The sequence below is a fragment of the Rutilus rutilus genome (assembly GCF_951802725.1).
Source record: "Rutilus rutilus genome assembly, chromosome: 5".
Classification (NCBI taxonomy): Eukaryota; Metazoa; Chordata; class Actinopteri; order Cypriniformes; family Leuciscidae; genus Rutilus; species Rutilus rutilus.
The window spans coordinates 36,906,235-36,927,596 of record NC_140213.1 but is presented as its reverse complement, the minus strand read 5'-3'; the positions used below and the strand labels follow the sequence as shown (position 1 = coordinate 36,927,596).

Here is a 21,362-nt window from a genome sequence, read left to right as displayed (position 1 = left end):
TTGTGAACCAACATGAACAATGAACAGCTGTATTTTTATTAACTAACATTAACAAAGATTAATACATAGCATAACAAATGTTTTGTTCATTGTTAGTTTATGTTAATTAATACATTAACTAATGAGACCTAATTGTAAAATGTTACCAATTTTTTAAATTTGTTGAATTTTTATGTTTTTTGAATAACATGACGAAAAGGTTCCATGTCAGTGACCCATATACTTTTACTAAAAATTATTTATTATTTAGTAAGTTCTATATTAATATTTGCATATAGTGATACTATTGTCCACGACACTTTCTGTTTTTAAATAACAGAGTGACATCTAGTGGTTCACAGGAGTTCAAACATTGATGGGCCCCATTGACTTCCATAGCATTTTTTCCCCCATGGAAGTCAACGGGGCCCATTAACTGTTTGGTTACCCATATTCTTTCAGTTATCTTCTTTTGTGTTCAGCAGAAAAAAAGAAACTCATTCAGGTTTGGAAAAACTTGAGGGTGAGATAATGATTTTTAGGGTGAACTGTCCCTATAAGTGTTCAATTATATTTGAGCTTTACTGTGCTGGAGACTATCAGGGTTTTAAAAAGAAATTCATGAAGCATTTGTCTTGCATCACATAGTTTATGGCCAGTTTAAAGCATTAGACGCAACAAATTAAAATAAAATAATAATTTTGAACTATATGCAAATATCCCAAAGCACACTATCTTTATGTAGCCTATGCTTTTCCTGTGCCTCATTTATTCTCCAAGCTCTTCATCATTATTATAAGGGCTTTTACCATTATTAAAAACGTGCAATTACCTGGTGAAACATATATAGAGAGCTGAGCAAATTTACTAAACTACAGAAATTCTTTACTTTTCTAGGCTTGGAAATAATTATTTAATTGCTTGTGTGTATTTGTGTTGTTTGTGGCTATAACACAGCTTAGTTGCAGCTACATGAGATCAACAGAGTAAAATAAAAATGATTAAGATGTGCAACTCTTGTCCACTAGTTGGCGCTAGTGTTTATTTTTCCATTCAGATATGCTTAATCAACCGTGTAGATGCAAACAGAGAGGGTAGTACGGTTTTGGCAGTTTTTTAATCATAAGACAAAAATAACTCAAAATAAACCCTCATATATGTATATTAGGCTACTTTTTTTTATTGCTGATCTCACAATATACTTTGAACCCCTTACAAACGTGAGATCACAAAACAAAAGGTATAAAAATGTTAAAGCTTTTCAAATGAATGTTACTGCCCTAATATTAACACTTATAATCCCAATATATTTGTGTCATATATATGTGTGTGTGTGTGTGTGTGTGTGCTCATTTTAGGTTATAGATGTTGTTATTCTGTTTCACAGGCTACTCTGAACTGTATCCTACTACAATTACTACTTATATTTGCCTTGTAGCCTACTCTTTGCATTGCATGTCTGTAACTGAACTAAATAAAAAAAAATGCAAAGACACTTCCATAAGATACATTTAAATTTAGTTTCTTCAGATCACAATGATTAGAATCGAAATAAGAACAGATGCCGCATTAAGAACAGTCTTTATTTTTTCACGTGACCCCCCCCCCCCCCTTCCACGCACACACACACACACACACACACACACACTCGATTCTCAAATATACAATAGGTCCTCTACAAAAAATGTATGAAATTTACATAGACATTTAAAAACATATAAAGGGGCGTTTCATGTAAAACAAAAACATGCCATTTCACTTTTTTATTTCAAAGATATTATTACCTATAGCTATCATCGTTTTTATTAATTTAGTTAACAGCATGAACGAGCAAATGTTTGATTGACGAGGTTTTTTTTTTTTTTTTTGCATTAAATAATATTTCCCGGTGAAAGCATTATACACAATGATTACTCAAATAATGATTACTCGAATTGAACCGGTAAATTTAATTGCCACAATGAATAAAAACAAAACAGTAGGATTCATGCTCAATTTTAAAATGTCATTGTGGTTTGTAAGTCTTTGTAGGCTACTTGAAGTAGAATAGTAGATTTCTAAAATATGAATTTGCTGCAAACAAATAGGCATATGAGAATATTTACAGGCGATGTAAGACATTCTTACAATCGCTCCTTTTATGACATAAAAGGCTTTAAAATATGTTGACACTCTTAACCAAATAGAATAGGGAGCTTAACTAATGTTTTTTTTTTTTTTTTTTTTAATAGGCTACTTATAAACTTACCCCAACAAATAATCAAAACAACAGGCCTATGTTACTTATGTACTTTCAGGTAATGCCTTAATAAAACAAACAGTTCTGGTCTAAATATAAATATGATGGTGCAGAAGCTGAATGCGACATGGTCGAATCACATTGCTGCAATCGAAAAGATGACAGTGTCCAGCAGCGCCCGGTTCCGTTCAGGACCCGCATACCGCCATCGCATCCGTGACCGCATTTTTCTCGGCTTGCGTAACATATCGCGTGACTTTACTAGGTTAGTAACGTGAGGGTAAGGACAGCACGAGAAGGCGGTGTGATGATGGTAGGAGGAGATTGTGCGCCGTCGTCTTCCGCGTTTCCCGGGATTTCAACCACTGTCCTGCTTACATCGTGTCCTCTCCTTGCACGTTTTTACGCTCAGCCCACCCTCCCAATTCAGTTAGTTGAAAAGAAAAATAATTGAATCAATATACAGGCCTCGCCGTCCACCCCCCCTCCGCCGTCCCCTCTCCTTTTTCTCTCTCCCCCCTTTGCAAATAACCACCGCCTTCGGTTCTCCACATGCAGCATCGGAGTCCTGGGCCGCGGCGTACCGGCTCCAGCCATGTCGGCGAGGAATACAGCGGCTGGCGGCGGTGACGGAGCGACGGGGGAAAAGACAGGTAAACGCCGCCTGAAACAATACAAGTTAGTCCACCCTCAACGGGTCCGCATGAAGTTGGGTGTAATTGCGCTGTGTGCCGGCCGGGCGGAGGAGAGGGGAGATCTCGGTGTTCCCCGCTGATTGGTTTGCACACTCGCGTTCGCAGCGAAACTAGGTCAGTAGTTCAGTAGAGCGAACTCTAGCAAACACAAGCAGGGCTGCGTAGGAGCTGCTCTCAGAGGCACATTTGGATCTTTAACGCCGCGTTTAATCATATATTCTGGTTTTAATGTGACTGACAGGCACGTATTTTAAATGTAGCATGTTTTATCTGTAGATATTTTGCGAGGCCTTGGCTGATTGGCTGCCGTCGCATTCAGTCAGATCAGTTGTGGTTTATTTTAAACGTCTTAATAAATTAATTTACATGCTACCAGCGACTTTTTCTTTTTTGTTTTGTTGAACTTTGTTTCGTTCATATGGCCAACTATTTTTATATAAAGGCTATATTTTCCTAAACCTACTCCGAGGATCGAAAAAAAGAATCGGATCTTATCCGGAAAAACACGTCAAATCGACGATTTACTGTGTTTACATTTGTTTGGAAATCGTAATGTAACTGTTCTGTTTTCCATTCTGATAGGCCTACATGTTTTAATTATTCCTGTTCCCTAACAAATTTAGCCATTCTTTTAATAGTACTTTTGAGGAATAATGTTTCCACATAATGGAATAATGTGTAGAAATAAGTACTGTTTTGAACTCAGCACTCTATTGTTGAACACAAAATATACAAAGTAATCAGAAATTAAATGTAAAATTCTGACTATTAACTGAGACATAAATGCGTTTAAAAGAAAACAGTAAGTTAAATGGTAAACAAACAGGAAATGTGATGACTATTAACTGATTCCTTCAATTATTTGTTATAATATATTACTGATTACCACAAACCCCCATGTATCTCTAAACGTTGTCATAACCAATCAAAAAGTAGTCAAAAATGTTTTGGTTTATTTTAATAATGATTGCTATGTTCTCGGTTCTCAACCATTAGCTTACAAATAGAAAACTAGGCTATAATGCTGGTTTCATACGCATTCACTGTTGTTTTGATAGTGAAATGAGTTCACAAAAGATCACAAAAACTCTGTCTAGCACAGATGCCTTTCCCCTATTGAATTCAGTGTCCTCTTTAATGAGTGAAACTGCATGTTGTTGTGACGTAAATGTGAATCATTCGCATTGTGAGGTCATCGTGCTGCCTGATGTAGTCTGATTTCTTGTAACGTGACCTTGTAACGTGAGGGTTGTGTAATATGTAGGTCAAACACTTACACAGCGCACGTGCAGGCTTGGGCTGTGATGCCCTCCTCTTCTTCAGGCGTTGCTTTCTCTTTTCAGCCTAACACAATCAGTGAGCCTTTGCATAACTAGCCTATAAACAATCCGAAACAAAGCTGTTTAATGGAATGGACCGATTGTGCTAATAATTCCTGCTAAACGTGTAACCTAAATCTGCTGCCAGTTTGGTTTGTCTGGTCTCGTGACAGACACCCCCTCCCTTCCCCAACACTGAGAAACGTGACTGGAATTTTGGGTCTTATCTGGAAAGTGTGTCTCTTAGGTAACTGGCCTTTTGAGTTATAGTTTCCAGTCATTTCACTGATAGGCGTTTTGGCAGGTCAGTTATTTACTTTCTGGCCCGTCTGATAAATTATAACTTAGCTGACAAATAAATGCACTTGCCCTGGCAAATTGTCTGGTAATTATTCATGGAGGAACAAGACAGCATGACATCAATACCTTCATCTCTTAATGATTTAATGTGGGGTATACCTCAATGACAATATGTATTAATATTTGGAGATAAAGAAAATAAAATGTTATTTAAAAGTGCATTGCAAAAACAATACAATGCATTAGAAAAATGCACATAGAGCTGAATTCTTCAGAGTCCTACATTTATAATATTATATTTAATCTATTATTTACTATATTTAATTTTTTATATTTAGTGCTGTCAAATCGATTAATCGCATCTGACATAAAAAATTGTGTTATATTATACATATGTCTGTGTGCATGTGTGTATATAGGCTATACATACTGTATACACACACACATATATGTTTATGTACATGTATGTAGGCTATTGTCGAGTTGACTGGAGACGGTTCTATTCAGACATGATTCACTAACACACAGACACTTGAGTGTTTTTGACCAAAGGGTTTTGAAACATTTAGGATTCAGTTATGTTTAATTAAAAAATCCATCACAGTATAAATATGTATGTGAGGTATACAGTACAGACAGACGTAAAAACATCAAATGTTTTATTAGAAGTTCATAGTCTTTCATAAAAGTAGGTCAGAAGAACAGGGGTGTATTACGATGCTTTTGCACTGTTTAAACAACACTTTGACCACTGCATGTCTAGCTGTAGATGTAGATGAAATGTGTTGCACCATGGCTTGCTACACCTGATTCTGAACTACAGGGAAGACTTTACATCTCAGAGGACCTTATTGCATGAAAGTCATGGAGAGCAAGTATTTGTTGTATTAGTCAGTAAATTTGTTTGTCGCAACTTATAATCTGTTCTTTTTAAGGAATAAGGAACTGTATTTTAGTACAATTAAAATGAGAATTATTCAGCATTTAAGATTGTAGTATTAGTGGGTCATCCCTGTATGTGTTGCATATACACGTTGTCATGGTCCTTGAAGAGGTTCTCTGATTTGAATGGCGAGGCTATTTTGAGTATGCGTTTGATTAAAGTTCTTTTCATGGTCTCGTCCTCAAGGACCTCTTTACAACATTGTTTTTAAATCCTGGAGATCATAGTCAGGAGTGATTGTTTGGCTGTCAGTCTTTCAGATTATCCCATCGCAACTCTTTGTGTCAGTTTTATGGCTTGCACTATAGACTTCCTGTCAAAGAGATGGTTTCCGGTTGCCTTCATGTCTAGACATCAGAAAATCATGTGATTGTTGATTATGCTATTTAGATGTTAAGCATTTTTAACTGATTGTCTTGCCTAGTTTCACGTTCTTGGTTATTCGTGTTTGTATAGTGATTATTATTTATGTTAAAGGAGTAACAGCATCAAGCAAGTTTATCCAGTTTATAACAAATCCACATCAAAATTATGTGTTATAATAAAATATAGTCAAACTTTCTAAACTAAAACATACAATATAAAGTGTAATTGGCAGATAAAAGGATTAGAAGCAATAATAATTAGTACATTTAAAATGTAAAATTCTATGCCACAATTTTTCTTATACATTAAGAGGTAAACACGAATAAGCGTGAGACTAAACTCATGTGATCCATTAGAAATATGTACGGTTTGTAAAAAGAATGATACTTTTATATAGCTACATAATACTTTTATTGTTGCATTTTTGAGTTAGTTTAGTGAATGCTTTTTTAAAATAGTGCTCTAGCTTATGTATGTGGTGGTTATAGCCCTGTATTAATTGCCCAATTATCAAAATGATAAAGTGTTCTAAACTGTCAGCTGTGGAGGCAAGGCACTTTTGTAATTTGTTAGAAAAATTAGGTCATGTCTAAACTTGAATACCTTTTTTAAACTAATTTGTCACATTTATGGATTCTCACATTTTAGATCAATTTCTAGAGTAAAAAATTGCGCGTTTTGAAATTAGGGAAAGTTGAAGTCATTTTCACTACATTAATATGAAAAACTCTGGAAATAAACATCTGAGTTTTGCTTTCGTCATGCTGTTTATTGCCAAGATGCTTCAACTGGCTTGGTTTGTGGTTTTAAACAACCTAGACATTAGTAATTGACTTTAGTGACAGGAATGTGCCAGTGTTTTATTCAACCATGGGAAGAATTAACATGGTTTTTCATCTAAATAATGAATCATTTGCTGTTAAATTTTAATAAGGCACTAAACCATTTGTCAATTTCACAGTTTATCAGTAACCATAGCTTTTCTTTTTAAGCTTAAACCTCACACAACAAATAATTGCAAGATGTCTGTTTATTTAATCAATATTTCATGTGTATATATTTATTTATTTAGTTTGTTTTTGGCAAGTAGCCATTTAATAAGTGGAATAATCTACATTCACCCAGTCATTGATGGAAAATAAATAGCAGACCCCTCAGCCACAGTGACTTTTTATCTCTCAATTCTGACTTTTCTTCTCTCACAATTGTGTCTGTTGGTCTTAGAGGCTTAACGCAACAGGTGAAGCAGGTGGAAAAACAGATTGCACTGTGAAAGCCTGTTCATGAATAAGTTGCTCTGCTCACAGGGAGTTTGTGAATGGATTTTGGTGGTCAATGGCTGTAACAGATGACAAATACAGCTTCATTATGTCCCTTGGTGGCAGGTAAAAAAAAAAGTCATACCAATTTTTTTTTAACAAATACTATGATCACCTCATGTGAAGTGAGTTTTTTCTGATTTATAAAGTCAGAATTGCGTGATATAACTTCAGAATTGTAAGCTGGAAAGTGACTTTATAACTCGTAATTGCGACTTTACAGTATATCACACAACTCTGAGGAAAAAAAAGTCCGAATTGCGAGTTTATATCACATAATTACGAGAAGAAAAATAATAATGCATTGGCGGAAACAAGTTTCCGTACCCTCTGTTTCATGTCGGGGTTCTGATCACCCTGTTGTGATTTATTTTTGGGATTACTTACGTTTTTGTGTCACGAGTGATAAATTGGTTGAAAATGAAAAGCTGATTTGGCAGCGCAAGTTATTGTGGTACCCAACTTAAAGATGAGAGCTGATAACACGATGTGATGACCTGTCTGAGCTCATGCCGCGAATCACAAATCATTCTTCACTCGCAAAACCTCAAAGATGCCAGCCAGCTAGATAACTTAACCATGTTGACGTATTTAAAGTTTTGCAGGACGCAAACACTATGATCAGCTAACAAATGACAATGCGTCAGCAGTAGTTATTATAGAACCTTGTGTTTACCTGTCAAACATTTAGCTGAACAGTCACTTAAATGCTTAACTCAGCAAAATACTACCAAGGTGTGGTGCCAAAAGTGTGCTAAAATCGATTCCCTGACCTACTTTCATGCACTTTTGTCACATTTCTTTGCACAATGGTTGAAGTAAATAAATTGAGGTCGGACACGTTTCTCATGCAGCTCTGTGGTCACAGCGTAAAGTATAGGCTTATGAATAATTAGCTCACCTTATGACATGATCATTTTTCTGTGCGATGACTAGTGTTCACAGTGACCGTTTTTTCCAAGTAATTTAGTTGGACTATCTAGTACTGACTTGACTACTGAGGCACTTTTGCAAAGTGTGGGTGTGTATTGCTTTTAATGCTTTTAAAGAGTATAATTACACTCACAATGCATTCGTTTTGAGAACGAAGCAGGTAAGGTTAATATGTTGAGTGATGTTTTCGTTTTGAGGTTGAATACTTACTACTTTGGAATATGATTGTTCCATTCCTACGCATATGCATGCATGTATGCATGCATGTGTATGCGTTTGAATCAATGGTCCTTGAAAATCTTCACATCAGTGTGAATAGTGAGTCAGTGAAATGGCCTTTCTCTTGTGCAAATGACATCACACAGTTGTCATGAGCGCGAGCATCTAAATGCAGGTCAGTGGAGTCCAGATAATATCATGAGCCAGTGAAAGACGGAGCTCTTCATTGTTGGGTACGGCCTCATAAAACCAAATAATCCCACCGCAGATCTTCACTCCAGCGCGCAGAATTAAAAATCAGGTTGTTGCCGATCTGTTAACGTCTATTTAGGTCACAAGGCTCGCAGAGGACTGTTAAATATAGGAGCCAGGGCCACAAGCTGTGTTTGGCCTGGCCCGTGCCATTGTCGCCCGAACCTGATGGCACTGTGAAAACACACACACGGTACGCACGTGTACACATGCCCGTGGACGAGCGTGTCTGCTGGTCTTAGAGGCTTAAAGGAACAGGTGAAGCAGGCGGGAAAAACAGATTGCACTGTGAAAGCCTGTTCATGAATAAGTTGCTCTGCTCACTGGGAGTTTGTGAATGGATTTTGGTGGTCAATGGCTATAACAGATGGCAAATACAGCTTCATTATGTCCCTTGGTGGCAGGAAGTGCTGCAGAGTTTGATTTAAAAAAAGTCACACTGCAGTTATTTGAACAAATATTATGATTGAACTGAAATGAACCGCCCTCATGTGAAGTGAGTTTTTTCTCATTGTAACTTTACTTCATCATGGACTAGGCTAGTTGTTGTTATTATTTCAATAGTATCATTTTTTTCGATTAAAGTTATTATTATTATTATTGATTGTCATAATAATAATGATAATTACAATTAATTATCATTTATTGAATTTTAAAATATAGTAGAAAAATTTCTGTTTACATTTCTTTACTTTACTTTGAGTTTGGTAGAAAATGTTTTAATATGCTTTCCATTCTTGTGAAATGTTGTCATCCCTTTTCAGTTCCCCAGTTGTTATTTGATTTGTTTAGTGATAATGTGGCAAAAATGTTCAGAAAAAGTAAAGAGAAGCCGCAAAATCATGTTGTGAACCAAGCCACTTTTTTATGTTTATATATTTATTATGCACTGCAATTTTATTGTATAGCCTACCTGATGTGCAATGACAATAAAAATTCTTATCTTATCACCTGCTAGAGTTTGTGTGGAGTACTTGCCCTTTAACTTTGAATATATTTGTTTAAATTGCACTTTTCTGCATTTATAATCACACTAGGCCAGTTAGCCATGGATTTTTTTTTCTTTCTTTCGATAAATAGAAAACAAAACTGAAATGGTATCTATTGACGTTAAAGTTCCCGTTTTTCCTGTGTTTTTGAAGCTTTGATTGTGTTTACAGTGTGCAATATAACATGTTCATGTTTCGGGTGTAAAAAAACACAGTATTTTTCACACAATTTACTTATCTGTATACCGCTGTTTTCACTGTCCTAAAAACGGGCTGATGACTTGTCCCTCCTTCAGAAATACGTAAAGAGTTCTGATTGTGCCAGCGGTTCCTGTGTTGTGATTCGACAGCAGCTTAGCGCACGTTGCCCGGAAAGGTCACGCCTCTTACCATAACGTGGAGATGCATGCGCTCAGGCCAAACAAAGGTGATTTGACTCCGGGATGAAAATAACAGCGTCTCGACGACATGGCGACAAACACACTCTACAAACGCAACTCTTCCTCTTCTCCGTAGGAGCGCAACAAGACCACGCCCCCTTTTTTGTGTATTCCTGTCGGCGGAGGATAGTCAAAAAACTGTTCTAGTGACGTCATTAAAGCAGGAAGTAGAGGGATGTAGTCCAAACCGGCCGTTCGCTGTAGGCTTTGAAAGGGGACTTCTGTTAAATAAAATATCTCGCTTGGCAATGAACTTTGAGCTTTATAATTTTACAGGTATTATTTATGCCCTAACAGCAACATTACACACTAACTAAAGTTTGAAAAATGGGATCACGGAGAACAGGAACTTTAAGAGTTTTTTTTTCCCATCAGATTCCATTGCTTTCATTTGAAAGAGTAACTAAATACTGCTGAGTGAAAAAAATAATTCTTCTTGTTTTGTTTTTTTTCCTAAATCTGTTTGAACTCAATGAACCGTATGGTGTTTGACTGGTGTTTTGTCCTCAGACTGGATATAATGTAAATAAACCTAGATACACTGCCATAAAGGCTTCTGGTTATGAAGCCTTGTTTGTACAGGAAGCCAAAGACTGTATATTAATTGATGTTTCATTGTCTAAAATGGGCCGATAGATGAGCATAAAGGAAGGAGTGATGCAAGTTCTAGCGGTGGTGAAGTAGGTTGTCTGTATTGTGCTTATGGTCGGCCTGCCTCAATACAGCAAGTAGTTCTCTCTGAACTTCCTCTGTTTCTAAGAACCAGGTATAAACTGGGTTTGTGGGTTTTAAGATTACACTCTAAAAAATGTTTTTTTCTTGTGACTGCTTTCACAAGATAAAAATGTCCTGTTTATTATTTAGGTCGCCACACAGACAAAAATTCACATAAAAATCTGTTATGAAATCTATTCCACGGTGCCCTGGTTCAGATATGTGGCACGTGGTTGAACATTGCAGTCCTGCCTACTTCACAATGTTTTGGCACGTTTCTTTTTGTCACTTTACTAAAATAAATCCCTCCCACTAATGGCAGGAGATGCATTAGAGGAACCCCAGGGCCTCTCCGTCTCTCTGTCTGGTTTGATGACCCCCAGCTCAGTCATCGGCATGGCCTCAGGCATGGAGCTGCCCAGGAAACGGAAAGGCAGCATGGACATCCCGTAAGTACATTTTTAAATATTTTTTATGTTTTTACTAGTAGTGGTTTGACAAAAATATGTCAGTAACTGTGCATATCACAAAATTGTTATTTTCACAGTAAAATAAAATTAAAGATGAAATGTTTTGTATATTAACAATGTAAATAACAGTATGGTATTGCCTTTTTTAAATAATAAAACATTAAGTAAAAAAAAAGAATGATTTAATTAAAATTTTTCAGAAGTTGTTTTATTTTGAAAGAAATTAATACTTTTATCCAGCAAGGAGCACAGAAATTTTTTTTTTAAATTTATCAAATGTGACATTTATAATTTCTATTCCAAATAATTGCTGTTCTTTTGAACTTTCTATTCATCAAGGATTCCCGAAAAAAAATATATCACGGTTTTCACAAAAGAATTAAGCAGTTTCAGCTGTAATAATGAAATCAGCATATTAGCATGATTTCTGAAGGATCATGTGACCCTGAAGACTAATAATGATGCTGAGCGTTTATCTTTGCCATCACAGGAATAAATTACATTTTAATTATTTATTATTTGAATTTATAATAGTATTTCACAATATTACTGTTTTGCTGTATTTTTGATCAAATAAATGCAGCTTTTATATACACAATTTTAAATGTATTATTTAACTCTATTTATCTCCTTTGTATAGTTTATTTGTTTATTAGGAAGTTGATAGACACAAAGCAAAAGTAATGTTTGTTCATAAGTTAATAAATATGGCAGCAGTGCAAAAACATCTTCATATTGTATAACTTTATAACATGAATACAAATAGGTAGTTCTGTCTCTTAATTCTGATTGGTCACTTGTGCATACTTGCATATGTTTAATTCTATTAATTTGGCAAATTGAGAAGTTGTACTAAAGCTGTAAACAGCTGATCTTTTGGGTTTTGCCTAACAACATATTAACTTGCCTCTGCCTCTTTGATTTTTGCATTATTCTCTATTTTTATTTGTTATTTTTAGTAAAAAAAACTGTGCTTCCCACATAAATGATGATATGCCATACCCCCCAGCCTCTAGTGTCTAGAAAGAGTATATATGTGGGTTTGAGATATTGGGCTGATTTGTATGACTAACATCCTCTTGTTTGGCCTGTTATCCCCCGTCCTACTTTTCTGAATGAGTCGAGATGTTTTGGGAAGGGAAGTGCGTGGTCTGTGTATAATGTCCTATTTGAATCACGGCAGCATTTCATGAGTCACTTTACTCATCTCACCACTTTGCTCATCTCACCACTTTGTTTCCAGAGAAACAAAATCTGCATCAAATCTAGACGAGGATATGGAGGATGATCAGGAAAGGTATTGCGCCAACTATCGATACGAAGTATGACTCACCCTGATCCACAATTTTATTCTTTATTTTTAATGTCTGTATGCCTTTTATTATTTTGTTTTTATAGATCAGAAGGAGACGACCAGCACTTAAAAATTAAGTGCATCAGGTACTTATTGTCTCTAAATATTTATGGGGATTATTTATTTGTTTGTACTTTAATTTATTTATTCTCATTTACCCCCTTTATTTATTAATTTGTTCCCCCTTTTAATTTGCAATTTCAACTCCCATTGAAACTCAAAGACTCAATTGACGTTATATTTCAGCAACGTTGAGTATCTCGGTACTTACGACATAATGTCGTCTTTTAGGGAACCTCACAGTCAGATCGAGAAACGACGGCGAGATAAGATGAATAACTTGATTGACGAGTTGGCAGCGATGATTCCCACCTGTAACCCCATGTCCCGAAAGCTTGACAAGCTCACTGTGTTACGAATGGCTGTCCAGCACCTCAAATCACTCAAAGGTATCTAGACGACTGTCTTTACAATTAGCTTTTTGTGTAGACTAGCATGCACAAAGATTAATATTGAGCTTGAAAATGTATTTTTCCTCATGAATACGTAATTAAAGCATAACAAACATGGTCATACAGTGGTGTAATGGAGTCCTGTTTTTAGGAGCGACCAACTCCTTTGCAGAAGCCAATTACAAACCTGCATTCCTCCCAGATGATGAGCTCAAGCACCTTGTCCTAAGGGTAAATCCTACAATTTATAGAGCTATGCATATATAGGTGAAGAAATATCACAGCAAATTATTGACAATGTGGGTGGAAGGTCCTCCCAAAATAGCTTTTGGACATTTTGACTGTTTGCAATTGCGAAATGACAACATTAAACTTAAACGATCTCTCCCTCTCTCTTGTCCAGGCTGCGGATGGATTTCTCTTTGTGGTTGGCTGTGATCGTGGAAAAATTGTCTTCTTCTCAGAATCTGTTTCAAAAATCCTGAACTACTGTCGGGTAGGAGAATTTGACTCTAAAAAGACCAACTATTTGCCAAGGTTTTTCAATTGAAAGTAGCTAAAGGCTGCTCAAAAAATCGCTAGATGACGTAATTCACCAACTGTCTGCAGTTTACATCGTTTCTTTACATCGGTTTTCTCTCAGTGCTCACATACTGTAATTTTTATATAATATATGGCCACCAAATGTCCAATACAGCTGTTCTTATTTACATATTTTCTGTCAGATAATGGAACGAGTATGATAGTAGTCCAAAAATTTGCTAAGTCGCTATTTTGAAGAAGAAAAAAGTTGCTACAGAGATCTGAAAAGTCGCTAATCTAGTGACAAAGTCGCTAAATTGGAATTCAGTCATGTGCCTATAAAAACAATTTCAATCCTTTAAGCATTAGATTTTTGTTTAAAGGGTTTTATGAGGTCACAAGTAACATAAATCAGTCTAGAATGTCCAAACATTTTACTGGTAGTATAATATTTGAAGTATTTTGAGGATCGTTTAAAAAAACCCTGATGATAACAGTTAAGCTGATGATATTGTGAACTGTTAGCAGAATATATTAGTCAGATCATGGCTCATTTGAATATTTTTCTCCCCAGACTGAGTTAATTGGACAGAGCCTGTTTGATTACGTTCATCCAAAAGACATTGGAAAAGTGAAGGAACAGCTGTCTGCCTCTGAACTCTACCCACGGGAGCGCCTCATAGATGCCAAAAGTAAGCATATTTAGGCCGTATAAATGTTGTTATCTGTGTCAAGTTTGTGCATGCATCCTTAATGCTTTTAAGTGCTTAAACAGTTTTGTCTTTCCGTGCTTATACAGTTTTATGTCTTTCCGTGCTTATACAGTTTTATGTCTTTCCGTATACACTGTGTTCACCCTGCTTAATAAATTAAGTAAACACTACCATTTAAAAGTTGTTTTGGAAAGAAGTCTCTCATGAGTGTTTAAAGTGTTAGTTTATTATTCGTTTATTACCTTCCCACATGTTTCAAACCTGGATCCTGGCAAAAAAGCACAATTAAAAGTAGTCCAAATGACTCATGGGCTGCATTTGAAGCCCATCGAAGCCATAAAATAGGTTTTTGTAAAGAAAATAGGATTGCTTTTTTGTAAGGATTTGGAACAACATGAGGGTGAGTAAATGATAACAGAACATTCATTTTTTGAGGAAGCATTCCTTTAACCAATCCAACTCTCTCTTGTGTGTGTGTGTGTGTGTGTGTATAGCGGGGTTGCAGGTGCAGGCTGATCTCCCTGTCGGAGCGGCTCGGCTGTGCTCTGGAGCCCGGCGCTCATTCTTCTGCCGAATGAAGTACAATAAAGTTAGCATTAAAGAGGAAAAGGACTTTCAGGCTGGTGCCTCAAAAAAGAAAGGTCAGTAGAATTACAATTTTACAGTCAAGTTGTTAAAGGTAGTTTTCTAATTCCAGAGATGACATTAAATGAATCAGAAGAGACTTGTGTTCATGAAGCTAATCGACTGTGTTGAAACACATTACTGAAGTCTTTTGTGATTGCTCTGTAAAAAAAAAGAAATAGTAGAAATTAAAATAAAGTTTCAATTTCCTTGACTTCAGACCGCATATGAGCGGAAAACATCTTCATGTCTCTGCTGAGAACCAGTTATCCAAGTGGTCATTTTGTGACGTGTTGATGACGTGGCCTGCATATTTTACTCCATTACACACGTCATCTTTTCTTCTTTCTTCTCGCCACATGCAGTAGTGTGAGCACAGCTTGTGGGATTTTATTCCGACAGCTGTATCCCTACAAACTTGGATAGTTGGATAGTGACTTCACTTTGGAAAGTGTTGTGCTGTGATGTCTGGACTTGGATAGCATTGATGTTTCTGTTCTTGGTGAGCATAGTCTTTTCCAAACTGGCCCAAGCAGTTAGTTGACTAGTCATTCAGACAGCCCCGTAAAGCTATGCATTTATTATTTTTATGCATTAAACATGCATTATCAACTATTTTTTCAAAAATACAATTTGTTCAACATGTTAAGCAAAAGCTTATATTTAAGCTTTATGTGTCACTTTTGGCACAGTACAAAAAAAAAAAAAAACATGTTTTTCATCACACGTTTTTAGATTTAAATAGAGCAAATCGAAAAGGGAAGGAAACGTGCACCTTGTGTCCCTCTTTAACAACATATGGTGGAACATTTGGCTCACAGCTCACCTGTAAATTGATTCGTGTTGATTGGCTGCCCCGTCAGAGTCCCAGCGGTACTGCACCGTGCACTGCACGGGATACATGCGCGTCTGGCCCACGCGCCAGCTGGGCACGGAGGGGGAGGCCGAGGTGGATAAAGAGAGCTCCCACTTCAGTTGCCTGGTAGCAGTGGGCCGTGTGCACCCCCACACCCTCCCGCAGGCCAACGGAGAGATCAAGGTCAAGCCCACCGAATTTGTCACCCGCTACGCCATGGATGGCAAATTCACCTTCGTGGATCAACGGTTAGTTTACCCTCGCTTTAGGACGAACTAAATGTGTTTTTTTACTTGGAATCATAGTTGTTTGCACAAAAATAGCCTCACAGTATGTAATTACCTTCATTTATTCAGTAGTAAGTTGACTTTACGTGGACACGACATTCTCACTAGAGGGCGGCATGTGTTTTCTTATCAAAACTTGTATTAGTTTGGCACTTGTTAAAGGGAGACAACTATATTATTATATGCAACTTTTTCTTTTTTTTCTACTACAAAATGTCATGCTTAATTCAATGTTACTTGCCGTTTGTCTGCAATTATTTGTGAAATTTACCAGCAGAGAAAATTTGAGTAAATCATAAACCATTTTTCGTAATAGTATTAGTACTTAACAGTATTTTTCAGTAATCGATGTAAATTATTTAAAATATAATACAAATTAAAATATTATAAATATTTAATACAAATACTTTTATATAATAAGAATAATTATGGAAAAAAAATTCTAGTTTCTTTTTAATCTGCTCAAGTTTGAAAATCATTCAATGATAATTGAAGCTGATAGTTTAAGATGAACTGAATAATTTCTGGTGTACCAAATATAATGAATGCTTTGAAACCGTCTTTTATTTATGTCTTTTTTATTATTTTGTAAACACTCTCATCATCTGCAATTGGTCGGAAATGCAAATAGTCCCGCCCCAAACTCACAGCACTGCTGTCATTTAAGGATAGCCGAGATTCTCAAATGATAAGGTTTGATAGTGCCACAGTGTTTACACTTTCTCTGGGAAATCAACCTGCCAATGGTTTACTTACAGTTGCCTCTGCATGTTGTGATAGGAGAAAGTATTTAGCAAGTATTTATCCATTTGTATTATGCACACAGAGCCACCATTATTCTGGGTTACTTACCCCAGGAGCTGCTAGGCACATCCTGCTATGAATACTTCCACCTGGACGACCTGCCTCATTTGGCGGATAGACACAGAAAAGGTACAGTGCATCTAGATTCTTACTATTAGGAACATTGGAGCTGTAAACACAGTTTCCTGAAAGTATTTTCCAAGAAACTGGGCAGATTGCCTAGAACAGAGAAGGACACGAGTAGCCAAATCCTCCTCATCCATCGTTAATCATTAGTCTTACTTCTAAAGAACATTAGAACAGCTTTCAATGGCAGATACGCAAGGCCAGTGCCTCAGAGAGATCCTCGTAGATTTATATTGGATTACTTGCATGCATGTGCAAGTACAAAAAAAAGAAAAACGGTCATTGTTTACTTGCACTCGTGTAAATCCAATCCTGTATATGTTGATGGTACTGACCACTCGTCCAAATAAGGAAAGTGAATGAGGGCCCGTCAAGTTCCTCAAAATATAAAATAAGAGTTGAATTGACTGCTTTTGTGGTGCTTTTTGCTCATTTTGGAGCTTTGACAGCCTGGATCTCCATTTACTTTCATTATATGCAAATAAGCGATCCGTACATTCAACGTTATTTATTTCATTAACATTAAGTCATATGGAATTGGAATTTTGTGAGGAAATGACATCAAATTGTATTTTTGGGTGCACTATCCCTTTAATGTGTCATTTTGGTTGCTTCCTTTTTACAGTGCTGAGGAGTAAAGAGAAGATTGAGACAAATTGCTATAAGTTCAAAACGAAATATGGCTCTTTCGTTACCTTACAAAGTCAGTGGTTTAGTTTTATAAATCCCTGGACCAAAGAAGTAGAATACATAGTGTCAACCAACACCGTTATATCGTAAGTACTATTACTCAGTATCAATGTCATGATTCAACCTGTCGAAGCCAAATTCTGAGATCGATGAGATAACAGATTATTATCGACTCTTTTTCCACCTGACTCAGCGGTAAAAGTAATCCAGGTGGATCAGGGGATAAAGCCGAACAGCCTAGCAGTTCCAAGGCCTCGGAGGGTGAGTATTAAGATCTACCAATGTTGTAAATATGGTTAGTTTCTAGGTGTGTGCCTATAATTTACATTTTGGATTGCAAGATCATACACAAGGGAAAAGAGACAAATAGAAATACAAATTGGTTATTCAACGTGCCAGCTGTATGAATGGAAGTCTAGCCTTCCAGTTAAAAGAGCCAGTCGCCTTTTTAGATAGATGCATCACCTTTTTTTGCTTTTTTTAACTGTACTTGTATGCCCTTTGCCTGCATAAAAAACACCTGAAGGGGAGAAAACTGGGAACATTTTCCCAGATCCTCTATATCTATAATACAGCTTACTCACTGGGCCCATCAGTAAAAAAAGTTGTCCCAGGCCCTGTGAATTGTAGTGACGGCCCTATTTCAAGAGTAGCATAGCCCCTGTGTTTCGCAAGCCTCTGTTATCATTAACTTTAAACATATCTGACTATGGTCCGATAGTAATTTTTGTGTTTTGTTTTGTAGATGATGCCAAGAAGTCTCAACAATTTCCAATCATCCCAGGGATCTCCAGTGCATCAGGCATGATTTACGCTGGATGCATAGGGACCCAAATCGCTAATGAGATAATGGACTATAATAGGTAAACCAATTATGTAGCTTCCTTTCCATTATTATTATTATACATTATTATTATACGTGATTTACAGTGAAATATTACAAGCAATGAAAATTGCAAATGGATTGAATGTAAACTAGTTATCCAACAAATGACTTAAATTGTAAGGTCAATTAGTTTAAGTTTTTTTCCTTCTGTATTTAATATTTTTTTAAAAATCAGATTTGACTTTTGATATTTTAGCAGCAGTGTTTTGGCGTACTGTACTTTATCTGTTGTTGCCAAGCAGTTTGCATGGCAAAAGATACTTGGAAGCACTGCGTCAATTAGTCAGTTTTGATAATATGCAGTTCTGCACATCCCTAAAGAAAAGCTCTTTGAATTCTGATGTCACGCTGTTTTCTTAAGGATGAACTCCTCACCATCCAGCGGCAATACAAGTCCGTTCAGTGTACTGCAGGACAAGTCTCCACTGGCCCTTGCGCAGGCCAGCAGCAACGTGAGTCTGCCGAACAACTGTGTCTGTGTGTTTAGAAATGAGTTTACTGGTTTTGTGCTTTATTGCATTCTAACACAACGGTTACTCCTCATGCTGTAAGGTGCCAAATGGGGAAGCAACAGACGTGGAGATGCCTGGCAAATCAAGCTCAGAGGATGAAGCGCGGGGTGGGCCCTTCACAGCGGGTGAAAATCTCATGGGTAGATAAAACAGCACTATATTTTATTCAGTCATGTGGTACTAAAGATACTATAGCTTTTCAAGAACATGTCTGGGTTTTTCCTGGATGGGGGAGGATTGTTTTGTAAAAAGAAAATTAAGCCTGTTTTTTAAAACAGCTTTTTTTTCACATTATGTAGTTTTGTTTTGTTTATTCTCATTCATATTGATTCTCATAATACAGTAATATGAATTACATTTATGCATTTGCCAGATGCTTTTATCCAAAGCAATCATGGTAGACATAGTATCAGTTTTTGCTTTCTCTAGGAAATGAACTCATGACCTTGGCCAGGCAAGCTATGAGAATCATGCTAATTATTATCAAATATATATATTTGATGATTCGTTAGTAAAACGCTGATCAATATTTTTGTCATGGCAGATGAATGATGATTGGGTCAAATCTATGCTGTTGACTAAGACAAATTTATCAAAAACTAAAATCAATACTTTTTTGTTTTACAGTTGTTCTTATTAAATGTAGATGTTTTGTCCCTTTTGTTTTTAGAAATAAGTGTGGAAATCTTTTTGAAATTATGTTGCGCTGAAGATACTGTGCAATACTTTGCTTTAACCAAATGAAATATGGCAAAATATGGCACTCATTTTTTTTTTTTTCATTCTCTTCCTCTGTGTCTGTCCTCCAGAGGGAAGCTCTCAGTTGGATCTTGAGGGGGTTCCTGGGTTGGCCGCTCTGAGCACTGATGAGGCAGCCATGGCAGTCATTATGAGCTTACTGGAGACCGATGCCAACCTGGGTGAAGCCGTGGACTTTAACGAGATGCACTGGTCTCTGTGAACACACAGCTCTTATTTTTTTGTTTTGTTTGAAGACCAGTCTTATCTGGAGCTTTTTAAAATTAACCATCCATTAATTTTCACTAGGCAGCCGGCCTTCGACAATTCTTTGACTTTTATGTTTTTAATTTATTAGTGTTTTTAAATGCGTATGGACAAGCTGCGTGGCAGGTTATCTGACGTGGCTGGCCTTGGATGGTGGATGGGGGGGGTCTCTCGGAGTACCTTAAGCTGAGTACCTTAAGCAACAGGACCAGGTTTTATGTGGTCTGGTGTGCATTTCTTCATCTCAGCTCTGAGGTCACTCTTACCCCTTGACAAGGATCAGAAAGGAGAGACGTTATTGGCCTGTTTTGCCATGTTGAGGAACACATGCCTCAGCCAAGCCATAAGGCAAGAACTAAAATGCTTCACTGTGATCCAGTGGCGTAAGGATTTCAAAATTGTTTCCTTAGTCAATCAACACTTGAACTGTACATGGATGCTTTGAGGCAAAGCTGGACGGATTTCTTTTTTTATATGTGCGTGTGTATATATATATATATATATAAAAACGTCATAGGATTCCTTTGGCAAGGGAAGCCTGGTAGTTAATTTTCCCTTTTAGAGCATAAATTGTCTTGAATTCAATGTTTCATGATGAACAACAGTGGAATAATGGGGAGGGGTATTGGTGAGCGCTTGTGGTTATTTGTAAAACAGAACTACTTGAAAATACTGTGTGGAGAAATTGGAAATTTGAGGATCACCGTTAGGCCTGACATTTTTGTTTGTTTTCCTCTCTAGTCTACAAATCTGTGTGCGAATGTGTGCTTTTCTGTCAGACCTTAGTCTGACCTGCCAGGGCTACGCTACTCTTGAAATAGGGCCGTCACTACAATTCACAGGGCCTGGGACAACTGTTTTTTTACTGATGGGCCCAGTGAGTAAGCTGTATTATAGATATAGAGGATCTGGGAAAATGTTCCCAGTTTTCTCCCCTTCAGGTGTATAATTAGATCTTCTGTTCTGAAGGAATGCCTGGATGGAGATCAGCAACCAGTAAAATGGTGATTGGAAATTGGACAAAGTTGTCCGCAAATAAGGGCAGGGTCTCTCAGGGAACAATTCATGGAAACCCCGTCTCAGAATCCTTTGTCGGATCAGCCAAGTACAACTTTTTAGACACTTGTGTTAAGATGTGTTAAAACTTAAACTTTGTTCTTGGCTTCATTCTTTCATTAGGTCTTGTTCAGTTATGTGCAAAGAGGTATAACATGATTATGTGAGAAGCATTTAGTAGGTGATTGCTGTTTAAACTTTGTATTTTAGAATTATATCCCATAATGTAATTATGGGAATAAATTTATTTCTACTAAACTTCAAAATACTAACAATCACTTTGTATAGTGTAAAACTC

At 36.7% G+C, this 21,362-nt stretch overlaps 1 protein-coding gene across 1 annotated transcript; it reads left to right on the top strand.

Moving 5' to 3' along the window:
- The first annotated feature begins 2,561 nt into the window (after positions 1 to 2,561).
- bmal2 (basic helix-loop-helix ARNT like 2) lies at positions 2,562 to 20,100 on the top strand. Its single transcript, XM_084408828.1, has 17 exons — positions 2,562 to 2,871; positions 11,030 to 11,156; positions 12,421 to 12,474; positions 12,576 to 12,617; positions 12,823 to 12,980; positions 13,135 to 13,214; positions 13,387 to 13,479; positions 14,080 to 14,197; positions 14,713 to 14,859; positions 15,706 to 15,946; positions 16,812 to 16,918; positions 17,541 to 17,691; positions 17,799 to 17,866; positions 18,351 to 18,468; positions 18,853 to 18,943; positions 19,044 to 19,143; positions 19,813 to 20,100. Exons 1-17 carry the CDS (start codon positions 2,814 to 2,816, stop codon positions 19,962 to 19,964), a joined length of 1,905 nt encoding a protein of 634 aa, XP_084264954.1. The 5' UTR covers positions 2,562 to 2,813; the 3' UTR covers positions 19,965 to 20,100.
- Positions 20,101 to 21,362: the final 1,262 nt, after the last annotated feature.